Here is a 13,027-nt window from a genome sequence, read left to right on the forward strand (position 1 = left end):
TTCCAGCTTGGTCAGACATTCCTACAGACACGATTGGCCGTGTCTGTGGGTGGGAAGCTGGTGGGGTATGAGTCCTGCTTTCTGCACTATCACCTCCTTTGGTCAGTTGGGCACCTGTTCGGGGGGGGAGGGGAACTGGGAGAATAGCGTGATCCTCCCACGCTCTACATCCTGCTGGTGAAACTCCTCGCTGTCAGATGAAAAGAAGCGGCTGGCGACTGCACATGTATCAGAGGAAGCATGCTGCTCGTCTACAACTCTCCCCAGAGCGGCAGAGGGGGCGGAGCAACGACAGCAGGCGGATTTGGACAAGTGCAATAGGGGAGAAAACAGGAGAAAAAGAAGAAAATCCACGACAAAAGATGCCAGCGAGTGAGTTTAAGAGCTCATATCTGTGCTCTCTGTGCTGGGAGGACGAGAGACATTGTGTCTCTGTGCTGGGAGGACGAGAGACATTGTGTCTCTGTGCTGGGAGGAGGAGAGAGACATTGTGTCTCTGTGCTGGGAGGAGGAGAGAGACATTGTGTCTCTATGCTGGGAGGAGGAGAGAGACATTGTGTCTCTATGCTGGGAGGAGGAGAGAGACATTGTGTCTCTGTGCTGGGAGGAGAGAGACATTGTGTCTCTGTGCTGGGAGGAGAGAGACATTGTGTCTCTGTGCTGGGAGGAGGAGAGAGACATTGTGTCTCTGTGCTGGGAGGAGGAGAGAGACATTGTGTCTCTGTGCTGGGAGGAGGAGAGAGACATTGTGTCTCTATGCTGGGAGGAGGAGAGAGACATTGTGTCTCTGTGCTGGGAGGAGGAGAGACATTGTGTCTCTGTGCTGGGAGGAGAGCGACATTGTGTCTCTATGCTGGGAGGAGGAGAGCGACATTGTGTCTCTGTGCTGGGAGGAGGAGAGAGACATTGTGTCTCTATGCTGGGAGGAGGAGAGAGACATTGTGTCTCTGTGCTGGGAGGAGGAGAGAGACATTGTGTCTCTGTGCTGGGAGGAGGAGAGAGACATTGTGTCTCTGTGGTGGGAGGAGGAGAGAGACATTGTGTCTCTGTGCTGGGAGGAGGAGAGAGACATTGTGTCTCTGTGCTGGGAGGAGGAGAGAGACATTGTGTCTCTGTGCTGGGAGGAGGAGAGAGACATTGTGTCTCTGTGCTGGGAGGAGGAGAGAGACATTGTGTCTCTATGCTGGGAGGAGGAGAGAGACATTGTGTCTCTGTGCTGGGAGGAGGAGAGAGACATTGTGTCTCTGTGCTGGGAGGAGGAGAGAGAGACATTCTGTCTCTGTGCTGGGAGGAGGAGAGAGAGACATTGTGTCTCTGTGCTGGGAGGAGGAGAGAGACATTGTGTCTCTGTGCTGGGAGGAGGAGAGAGACATTGTGTCTCTGTGCTGGGAGGAGGAGAGAGAGACATTGTGTCTCTGTGCTGGGAGGAGGAGAGAGACATTGTGTCTCTGTGCTGGGAGGAGGAGAGAGACATCGTGTCTCTGTGCTGGGAGGAGGAGAGAGACATTGTGTCTCTGTGCTGGGAGGAGGAAAGAGACATTGTGTCTCTGTGCTGCGAGGAGGAGAGAGACATTGTGTCTCTGTGCTGGGAGGAGGAGAGAGACATTGTGTCTCTGTGCTGGGAGGAGGAGAGAGAGACATTGTGTCTCTGTGCTGGGAGGAGGAGAGAGACATTGTGTCTCTGTGCTGGGAGGATGAGAGAGAGACATTGTGTCTCTATGCTGGGAGGAGGAGAGACATTGTGTCTCTGTGCTGGGAGGAGGAGAGAGACATTGTGTCTCTATGCTGGGAGGAGGAGAGAGACATTGTGTCTCTATGCTGGGAGGAGGAGAGAGACATTGTGTCTCTGTGCTGGGAGGAGGAGAGAGAGACATTGTGTCTCTATGCTGGGAGGAGGAGAGAGACATTGTGTCTCTGTGCTGGGAGGAGGAGGAGAGAGACATTGTGTCTCTGTGCTGGGAGGAGGAGGAGAGAGACATTGTGTCTCTGTGCTGGGAGGAAAGAGGCGCCCGGAGGTGCAGCTTTGTGCAGTAAGTGTGAAAACAAATTGGTGATAGCTGGCTGAGGGCTGAACGTGGCGCCCGGGGGGCAGAGCTCCGTGTCGGGGCTTGACGAGGAGACGACGCACGCATTCCTCCACAGTCACCTCACGTCACGTCGGTCTGAGAGACGCGCCGCAGAAAGCAAATAAAATGGTTGAGGTTTCTGACACTAATATCTCTGGTGTTGTTTTGAAAGAGCGTATTGCACAACACTATTCCGAAAATCTCCTCTGGTCTGAGACTGCACCGCCTGAGATGATGTGACAACTCAAAGCCTTTTCCTGGCGTTTATTAGCGGGAGCGAAGCGACTCGCGTGGCAGGACCCTTTTAGAGGGAGTTTTTAACATACTGCTTAAAAACACAGTAGCAAGCATCTTATCTCTAGATTTGTGTGTCTGGTTAACAACTGCAACACAGAGGATTAGAGAAGCGTGGCAGGGGGAACTTGGTATCTGTCTGTGGTGCAACTCTGCTCAGTTAACAGCAGACACCAGCTGATCCAACTGAAAGTCGCTCACCGTCTTCACTACTCCAAGCATAAACTACACAGGATCTTCCCTTCTGTCTCTCCACTGTGTGACAGGTGTCAGAGGGCACACTATCTCATGCCTTCTGGTTCTGCCCTTCACTAACAGGATTCTGGGCCAAAATATTTGACTGGTACTCTGAGGTCTACAAAATAACTGCAGCCGGAGGCAGAACTCGCCATCTTCGGCTGCTCTGAGTCCTCACTGGACTTCCCTACAGCTGTGCAACAATCTCTGACGCCGGGGACAACTGTTGCCAAAAGACTCATCCTAAAGGAATGGGAGTCCTCCTCTTCACCTTCTTTTCAGGTGTGGCTGATGGACATGATCTCTGTTTTACAGATGGAGAGACTCGGGTCCCTGAGAACCAACTCGCTTAGAAGGTTCTCGGCTATCTGGGACCAGTTTTTGGCTACTTTGACGAGGTTAAGAATGACTAGTGACTGAGGTTAAGAATGACTAGTGACTGAGGTTAAGAATGACTAGTGACTGAGGTTAAGAATGACTAGTGACTGAGGTTAAGAATGACTAGTGACTGAGGTTAAGAATGACTAGTGACTGAGGTTAAGAATGACTAGTGACTGAGGTTAAGAATGACTAGTGACTGAGGTTAAGAATGACTAGTGACTGAGGTTAAGAATGACTAGTGACTGAGGTTGGGGGTAAGATGGTTCGCTCGGCGGGTGTCTCATGGACCTCTTGCGTGGGATCTCATACACATGATTTCTTACAGATACATAAGCACCTTATGTGGCTGGTAGAACCACGCTGTCATGTTGACGGTTGATGTTTGTTTTTTGTTTTTGTTGTTGTTTTTTTCCTTCCTTTCTTTTTTCTGTCTCTTGTTTGTTTACTGTTCTATTAAAAACTGAAAAAAATAAGAAAAAAACACACACACACAGTAGACCACACTGAATGGCATCTGTATGGACCAAGATATAGAGACAGTCGGCATGTGTGGGAACGCCTACAAAATGTTATACGGCTGGCGCGTGAGTGGGGTAAAACCGCCGATATATGGGCTGACTCACCAAAAGACGGTGCTGCGGCTCTAAACTACAGGTTTGGGGGTTCTAGAGCAGAACACAAGACGTCTGCTCAGATGTGTGTTTACTGCGGTGGTTAAATCCCCGATCGTGTCTGCCTGGGCTGGGCTATCAGCTAAATTCTCACTTTGCTGAATGGATAGAACAGGGGATTTACCCCACCCTGACCACGCCCCCAGCCAGGCTGAGCCAGCTAAGCCAGCGTCTATGACGAGACATCGCCTCAACCTATAGTCAACAAGTAGGGATGGAATTTCATGCATTTTCCTTAACCGTTAGTTGAACATCTTAACAGTCAATTAATCGGTTAATCATTAACGCTGTATACCACACAAACAAAAAATCAGTGTGGCTTGTGCTTTGGGGGACGCAACAGCCTGATTACTCCTGCTAGTCATCAGCCTCTCACAAGTCAAGTCAAGTCAAGTCAAATTTATTTATATAGCACCTTTCATACACAAAGGCAATTCAAGGTGCTTTACAAAAAAATAATTGAAAAAACAAGCAGCAAAGCAATGCATACATAAAAAACACAGCCGACAGTTTTAGTTAGAATATATACTCAAATTAACAAACATGAAACATTATTTCTGTTTTAAATAAGTTACAGGGCATTCTTCAGTCTTATTTTTGGTTGTTTGTTTGTTACATGTTGTGGGAATTTCAAAAATGCATCAAACATTTTGAGCTTTACCAGTTACAATCGGCTAACTTGGTTCTGCTCCAATTTGGTCTTGTTACAATGTGCCTAACATGGACCTTACTTTTGAACATAATGAGCTTTACCAGTTACAATCGGCTAACTTGGTCCTGCTGCAAAAGTGGTATAGCTTTACCAGTTACAATCGGCTAACTTGGTTCTGGCTACAATTTTACCACTGATTATCCACATGTCATTTTTGACACACCCACAAATACATGTTGTGGGAATTTCAAAAATGCATCAAACATCAAACACACAGCAGATTACTCCTCTTCTAGTTATCAGCCTATCACAACACAGCAGATTACTCCTCTTCTAGTTATCAGCCTATCACAACACAGCAGATTACTCCTCTTCTAGTTATCAGCCTATCACAACACAGCAGATTACTCCTCTTCTAGTTATCAGCCTATCACAACACAGCAGATTACTCCTCTTCTAGTTATCAGCCTATCACAACACAGCAGATTACTCCTCTTCTAGTTATCAGCCTATCACAACACAGCAGATTACTCCTCTTCTAGTTATCAGCCTATCACAACACAGCAGATTACTCCTCTTCTAGTTATCAGCCTATCACAACATAGCAGATTACTCCTGCTCTAGTCATCAGCCTATCACAACACAGCAGATTACTCCTCTTCTAGTTATCAGCCTATCACAACACAGCAGATTACTCCTCTTCTAGTTATCAGCCTATCACAACATAGCAGATTACTCCTGCTCTAGTCATCAGCCTATCACAACAAGCAACAGATACCCATCAATGATATGGAGGCAAAAAATCTGTAGTGTTTGATTTTTCATTAAGAGAAAGCACTGCTGGTATTTGATACTTTTGCAAATGAGCATTGTATCCATTTCACATGTTTACTATCGATACTTATTACTTATCAATACTATCAATACTTATTACTTATCAATACTATCGATACTTAGGACAACCTTACTATGCAAACACGTTTTTATTTGTATTTGATTCTAAGTTTGCTTACTTGCTGCTCTTTCCTTTTTTCTTTTTGAACTTCTATGACTATTTGACTTCTGTCACTTATGATGTCGAGTCCAGTTGGCTCTGAGTCTAAGAATGTCATTAGTGGTAATGATGGTTACAATGTAATCAGTATATGACAATAAACGTGAAACGTGAAACTTAAAGAGTTCTCAACCCACAGAGGAGACCATGTCATCACTGAAACAAAAACATCACCAAATTTGGATTCACAGGGTTTCCACACGGACGGCAACCACTGTGTTGTTTTGTTTTTTCAATATCACATCACTGCCTCCAGGTTAAACATACAGAGACAGCAGCAGCAACAGACAGTTTGGCTTCTGGTGACAGCATTTGTCTTAAAACCACGTGACCTGTCCTGTCTGGGGCCGGACACCATGTCAGATGAGAGAGAGGGGCGGGGCAGCTTCTCTCAACTCTCAACTTGAACCAGCAAAGACCAAACTACCAGAGGATCTGCTCACCATGCAGAACCCTCCAGACTGCCTGGCCCATTGACTTTTTTCACCTCAGCCATTTTGTGTCTAAAAGGCAGGAAGTAACACAGGTGCAACCAAAACATTAGCGAAGGCCCCCCGGCACTGGAACTCTCATTAATGTGTTGCTTGCACCTGTGTTACTTCCTGCCTTTTAGACACAATATGGCTGATGTGAAAAAGGCAAATAGTTTGGTGTAAATAAAGGTTACGTCATACTTACAGAATGAGCGTGGTGATGTTTGAAGCGTATGGACCCAAGTCAGGGATCGCCTCCAATTCATTGTTGTTCAGCTTTCTGCACACAGGAAGGAAACAAAAATCAGAATGAACGTATGGGCTAGGCGATATGGACCAAAAATCATATCTCAATACATGATAAATATCTATGTGTTTTCTACCAAGTGGGCCAAATGTTCAGTTATAAGCAGCACCCGGAATTAAAACCCGTGAAGCGCCATTGGCGACTAGATTTTACGTTTGGCGAGTGACACTGAGAGGTCTGTCCGCCACGTGGCGGGTGACAAAATAGTAATGTAAAATAATGAAAACTGTGTGTCGAAATTAAGTAAAGCAAATACACTAGATAACTCTGCTCCAATAGCATATTTCAAAATAAAAGTTTGGTTTTTAATTTGGAAAAAAGTACGACCGGAAGTCGCATTGTTGTTGCATTGTTGCTAGTGGAAGGGGCTAGGTGAACATGGCTGTGCGCGTCTAACACTTTATTCACAAGCGACACAAAACATCATTCACGAACATGTAAAGTGTGGGAGTATTTTACACCAAGACCCAACAATGTGCTGCTCTGTAACGTTAAACCCTGTAAATTGGAAATGACACAACCTAACGTTAACTTTATGTACACCACCCGGAGCGTGTCCTTATTATACATCCATGGTCAGTCCTGTTCTAACGCACTTTTTGATCACACATATTAGGATTATCAACACGTGGAACGTGTTTGTTATTATAAAACGGCTCTCTCAAATCAAGCAATCTGATTGGTTCACAGCCATTGTATAATTCCAGTAACCGAGTTCAATAACCCATGGTCATGGGTTATTGGTTGCCATGGCAACTCTCTTACTAAAAGGCAGCTCTGCGCTCGAGCTCCGTGTTGGGCTTTCCAGAAAGCTCTCAGCTTCTCAGCAAGCGCCAGGATTGGCCAATGTCAACTTCAGTCTCCAGAACGATCCAATCAAATCACCCGCACGTCTATCTTCTTGCTAGAGGTCCCGCCTTACAGTAGTGTCAAAACAAAAAGCTACTCGCTTGCAGCCAGACGCATGATGGCGCAACTCTCTTAGGCTTTGGTTACCTCAAAAACAAAATGGCAGAGACAGCTTTTAGATCCTTGTGAATCGATCTTCGCTTATAACTTTACTAATACTTAATAATAGAAAATGATGTTTTGTACAAGAATAGACGCGGGCTAATGTCTTAACCCCTCTCTCGCGCGCCCTCACTCTTAACCCCGCATTTCTAAATAAGACGTAACGTTACTTGGTGTCGGCATAAGGCTCTGGTGTCGGGCTATGCAAAACCTCTCAGCAAGCGCCAGGATTGGCCAATGTCGACTTCAGTCTCCAGAACGATCCAATCAAATCACCCGCACGTCTATCTTCTTGCTAGAGGTCCCGCCTTACAGTAGTGTTTCAACTGACTCTATCAGAATACGATGCCAGTCGGACTTATAGTATTATTATTATTATATTATTATACTTGGAAACCGTTTTATAAAAGCAATATAGCACTCGAGCAGCATGTGTTGTGGAATATATCCCGCTGATAAGCTGTTATCCCACGAGGCCGCAGGCCGAGTGGGATAACAGCTTATCAGCGGGATATATTCACCACAACACACTTGCTCTCGTGATATATTGCTTAAAGGAGGACTTACCCCCTAGATATGTATTAGAACAGTGATTTGAAAATACCTATGGAAAAAACCAAGAAATGACATATACTCTTGTCTATACTGGACTCTTTGGCTGTGTTCAAGTCCAGATTTTTTTTCGGAAATCGACGCCATTACAGTTTGCCTACTGCCTCACAAATAATTTATTTGAGAGGGGCCATATCTTTATAAATATCAACAACTAGCCAACGCTGGTGGCCTGTTTGGAAAGAGCTTTGCTCAAAATGGTTGAAAGTTATATCAATTTGGTAATTCAGTGGCGAACTAGAAATTTAATTATTTTTCTGCATGTATCTCTATGGAAACTACTCAAACTACGTTACGAGAGCAAAGTGACATGGGCTCGTTAACAGCAGCACACCCACAATAGGACAAACCTCTCGCTCTGGGGTAACACAATGCGAGATTTCTCCACGTAATTCCCTCGTCTAACTAGAGATAAACCGCGCAATGAAATCCGTTTTTAATTTGCGTTTTGGGGCTTTTCGTGATTCTTGTTGAAAGTTACAACACCTCTGATTTTTCCTCTCAGGGCGCAGGAGGCAGCGCAGAGCTCTTCTCCTCCTCACACTGTTCCCATGCGAATCCCCCCGAGCAGCACACACACACAGACAGAGCCAGTCGCTCTGCTCTGCTGACTTGATTTCCAGAAAAGTTGGCGTTGCTTGTACACAGTGATGATATTATATTAGCCGATATGTTTAGAGAAGCTTTGTCACATTGTCACGTCGTAGTATAGCGTTATATTTTACATGTCCGCTAAACTGCGACGAAATTTGTTTGCTGAAATGTCAGACTGTTGAAAGCCCCCGCCTCTCACTGCTGCTGTGTGCTGCTGCCGCGCGCCCCCGCGGGTGCATGAGAGAGCAGACTGGCCGAGAGAAAGTGCTTCCAAGTCGGACTGATAGCCGCGGAAATGTCAGACTGTGCTCTCTGTGCTCTGAGAGCACAGAGCTGCTGCTGCTGCTGCTTTCACGTCGTAGTATAGCGTTATATTTTACATGTGCGCTGCGATAAGATTTGTTTGCGGAAGGATGAAATTGAGGCTCTCACTTTGATGCTGGGCTCTCGGAGCTGATTGCTGCAAACACACAATAAACCCCTCCCTCCCTCCGGGCAGTCAGTGCAGCAGCTCTGTGTCCCCAGCGAAAAGGGGCACAGAAGACCACCAGTCGTCCTTGAGAGGATTCCAGCATTCGTTGTCTCTCAACCTAATTATATGGAATTCTGGACAAAATCATATCTAGGCTATAAAAAATAAAAAATAAGATTTACATGAGACCAAATCTCATCATAGGGCCCCTTAGTATGAAAAAGGTTGGGAATGATTTACTTGCTATGTCCTTCCTTTTATGATTATAGTGGCTTTTATTGATAGTATTGTGTTACATAGGAGTTGGTAGGAAAATAACAGGCGATTGTAATAAATTAACAGGTCAAGTGACATCATGGCAATAGGCTTGGAGTTGTGAGGAGCCGAAAGGGTACAGGGGGAGTAGGGGAGTAACTATCTTGAAATCCCATAGTCTTTGGTTCACCATGACGTCATGACGTGTCAAATATCCCATTCATTTGAGAAAAAAAAAAAAAGCAGTGTTACACCCTTAGAGGGCGCTTATGCCAGGTATGCTGCTGAAAAATGATACAAATGGTAAAATGGCAACAGTTTGGTGTCAAATGTGGAAATTCTGACCAGAATTCTTCACAAATCACCCCCAAAGTCATATATATTGGTTAAAAGCTGAAAAAAAGTGTTTTGGAGGTAAGTTCTCCTTTAAGTATAACGTTAGTAACGTTAGTGACTTGTCCCGGGCTCAATCGGAGCCTCTCCTCTCAAGACCCTATGTGGCTGCACTATAGGCAGCCATGTCAAAGCAGACCAGCACAAAGATGACAATAATACTGTTAGCCTGTACGCATCATTTTGGATCATAATGAAAATTTAAATGCGATAATCAATTACCAGTTTTTAGAGTTATTTCTTTTTACTTGGCATGCAAATTTAACAATACCATAAAAAATCACGAGTTGTATGTATTCAGGCATGTATTGATTAACAATATCATCAATCAATATATATACAAAAATTGCTTAAAATGTTACTCTGGCCTCTTATTTAAGTTTGTATTCTTCAACATAATGCCTTATTAACTAATTGAAATGTACTGAAACAAATGTATGGATATATGTATATAGTTATGTGACACAAAAATGTGATTTATTATTTTGGCCGGTCGATTTTTTCCATCTAACCGCCATTTGGCCGGTGACTCAAAAAGTTAATTTCCGGCCCTGGTTGTAAGTCAATTTCAAAGCCACATGTGAGATGTGTCACAACAAGCACTTTCATTAAAACAAGACTGTGATCCAAATAAAATGCTAAGAAAGGGTTTCCCTCCTTCCCTGCCATACCGCCCAGTATGGACAAAATCAAATATCACAATATTTTTTTAACAAATACCTCAATATTGATATTGTGACAATATTGTATGGATAACTATTGATGCTTTCACAAAATACTGACACAGTGATATTTTTGATAAATAATCCTCAGTAATGTGGATATAAGGACTAACAGTCTGGTTCTGAAAATGACATCACTTTACTGTAATGCAGCCTTTAAACGGTTCCTCATAGTAGCTCCAGATAATTAGCCACAAACCAATACAAGGTCACTGGGGTCACGCTCCTGTCTGTGCAAGATGACTACAAAAGAGTGAGCCTCAGTCAGCTTGCACAGACAGGAGCGTGGCCCCAATGATCTTGTATTGCTTTGTGGCTAACTATCTGGAGCTAGTAAAAGCAACAGCACAGATTGTGCTGAGAAAGGAATCTGCCAATCAACATAATCATTGGTAAGTAGCAATAGGGCTAGAGTTGAAAAAATAAGAACTATCCCTTTAAAATCAGGAAAATACAACACTAATGCCACATCACCATATCCAACATCTAAGATCAAATCTAGTCTCATACAGTATCACCATATTACCACATCAAACATCTAAGACCATATCTAGTCTCATATCATGATATGTATATTGCCCAACCTATGGTTTGTCACATGTGGAACAGCCATGGTGTTTGGTGTACTTACATCTCAGTGAGCTGCTGTAGGTTCGAGAACAGAGAGCTGTCGACCCCCTGCAGTCTGTTATGGCTCAGGTCCCTGTGAGGAGAGAGGTCAGAGGTCAGAGGAGAAAACACTGGGGCGTCCGGGTAGTGCAGCAGTCTATTCCCTCGCCTACCAACACAAGGGTTGCAGTTTCGAGCCCCTGACACTCCAGCAACGTGAATAACTTGTATGCCTTTTAAAGCATTTTCAAAAAAAACTTATTTACATTCCAAAAGTCATAAAAGTTATTCACGTTTGTGAAGAGTATCATGCTGAACCCAAATTTGCGTTCCCTTAAACTTTTGTTAACCACAAACCTTATTTTATGCATTTAAGTGAATTCCCCATTTTTTGCTGACGAACCTGGAAGTATACCTCCGGTTCTCTATTGGCCAAGTACAAAACACAAAACAGAAAAATGAAAAAGTTGATCAGAGAAGAAAACACCATGGAGCACATTAACAGATGCTGCTGTAGTTTGGCTCCACACCACAGACACAGCATGTCCTGAGCATGAACACTGAGCAAGCATCAAAGAAAAGTCACTTTGTAATAAAACTAGAGCTGAGAAATGTCCCTCTCTCCCGCTGTGCACACAGCAAAACAGCATATCACAATCAATCAAGAATCATATTTATTACAGACAGACTCCAGTCTGGAGCTCGTTTTGTCAGAGCAGATGTCACTTTTGGCTCAAATGGAGGATCTCTCTCTTTGGGACGAACCTCTCTACCTCCACCAGACTGACCAGAGTTAAACTCTCCACCTCCACCAGACTGACCAGAGTTAAACTCTCCACCTCCACCAGACTGACCGGAGTGAACCTCTCCACCTCCACCAGACTGACCGGAGTGAACCTCTCCACCTCCACCAGACTGACCGGAGTGAACCTCTCCACCTCCACCAGACTGACCGGAGTGAACCTCTCCACCTCCACCAGACTGACCAGAGTGAAACTCTCCACCTCCACCAGACTGACCAGAGTGAAACTCTCCACCTCCACCAGACTGACCAGAGTGAAACTCTCCACCTCCACCAGACTGACCGGAGTGAACCTCTCCACCTCCACCAGACTGACTGGAGTGAACCTCTCCACCTCCACCAGACTGACCAGAGTTAAACTCTCCACCTCCACCAGACTGACTGGAGTGAACCTCTCCACCTCCACCAGACTGACCAGAGTTAAACTCTCCACCTCCACCAGACTGACCGGAGTGAAACTCTCCACCTCCACCAGACTGACCGGAGTGAACCTCTCCACCTCCACCAGACTGACCGGAGTGAACCTCTCCACCTCCACCAGACTGACCGGAGTGAACCTCTCCACCTCCACCAGACTGACCAGAGTTAAACTCTCCACCTCCACCAGACTGACCAGAGTGAAACTCTCCACCTCCACCAGACTGACCGGAGTGAACCTCTCCACCTCCACCAGACTGACTGGAGTGAACCTCTCCACCTCCACCAGACTGACCGGGGAGAACCTCTCCACCTCCACCAGACTGACTGGAGTGAACCTCTCCACCTCCACCAGACTGACCAGAGTTAAACTCTCCACCTCCACCAGACTGACCGGAGTGAAACTCTCCACCTCCACCAGACTGACCGGAGTGAACCTCTCCACCTCCACCAGACTGACCGGAGTGAACCTCTCCACCTCCACCAGACTGACCGGAGTGAACCTCTCCACCTCCACCAGACTGACCGGAGTGAACCTCTCCACCTCCACCAGACTGACCAGAGTGAACCTCTCCACCTCCACCAGACTGACTGGAGTGAACCTCTCCACCTCCACCAGACTGACCAGAGTGAACCTCTCCACCTCCACCAGACTGACTGGAGTGAACCTCTCCACCTCCACCAGACTGACCAGAGTGAACCTCTCCACCTCCACCAGACTGACCCGAGTGAACCTCTCCACCTCCACCAGACTGACTGGAGTGAACCTCTCCACCTCCACCAGACTGACCGGAGTGAACCTCTCCACCTCCACCAGACTGACTGGAGTGAACCTCTCCACCTCCACCAGACTGACCAGAGTGAACCTCTCCACCTCCACCAGACTGACCGGAGTGAACCTCTCCACCTCCACCAGACTGACTGGAGTGAACCTCTCCACCTCCACCAGACTGACCGGAGTGAACCTCTTCACCTCCACCAGATTGACCAGAGTGAACCTCTCCA

General features: G+C 45.8%; 1 protein-coding gene across 1 annotated transcript in view; it reads right to left on the reverse strand.

Annotated features, from left to right (window-relative positions):
- lrig3 (leucine-rich repeats and immunoglobulin-like domains 3) overlaps window positions 1-13,027 on the reverse strand; it is a 79,155-nt gene that overhangs the window by 41,902 nt on the left and 24,226 nt on the right. The window contains exons 2-3 of the mRNA XM_083660099.1: window positions 10,826-10,897; window positions 6,034-6,108 (exon numbers count right to left, since the gene is read on the reverse strand). Of these exons, the coding sequence (XP_083516225.1) occupies window positions 6,034-6,108; window positions 10,826-10,897 (147 nt within the window). The remainder of the gene's footprint in view (window positions 1-6,033; window positions 6,109-10,825; window positions 10,898-13,027) is intronic.

The sequence above is a fragment of the Poromitra crassiceps genome (genome assembly GCF_964638095.1).
Source record: "Poromitra crassiceps genome assembly, chromosome: 2".
Lineage (NCBI taxonomy): Eukaryota > Metazoa > Chordata > Actinopteri > Beryciformes > Melamphaidae > Poromitra > Poromitra crassiceps.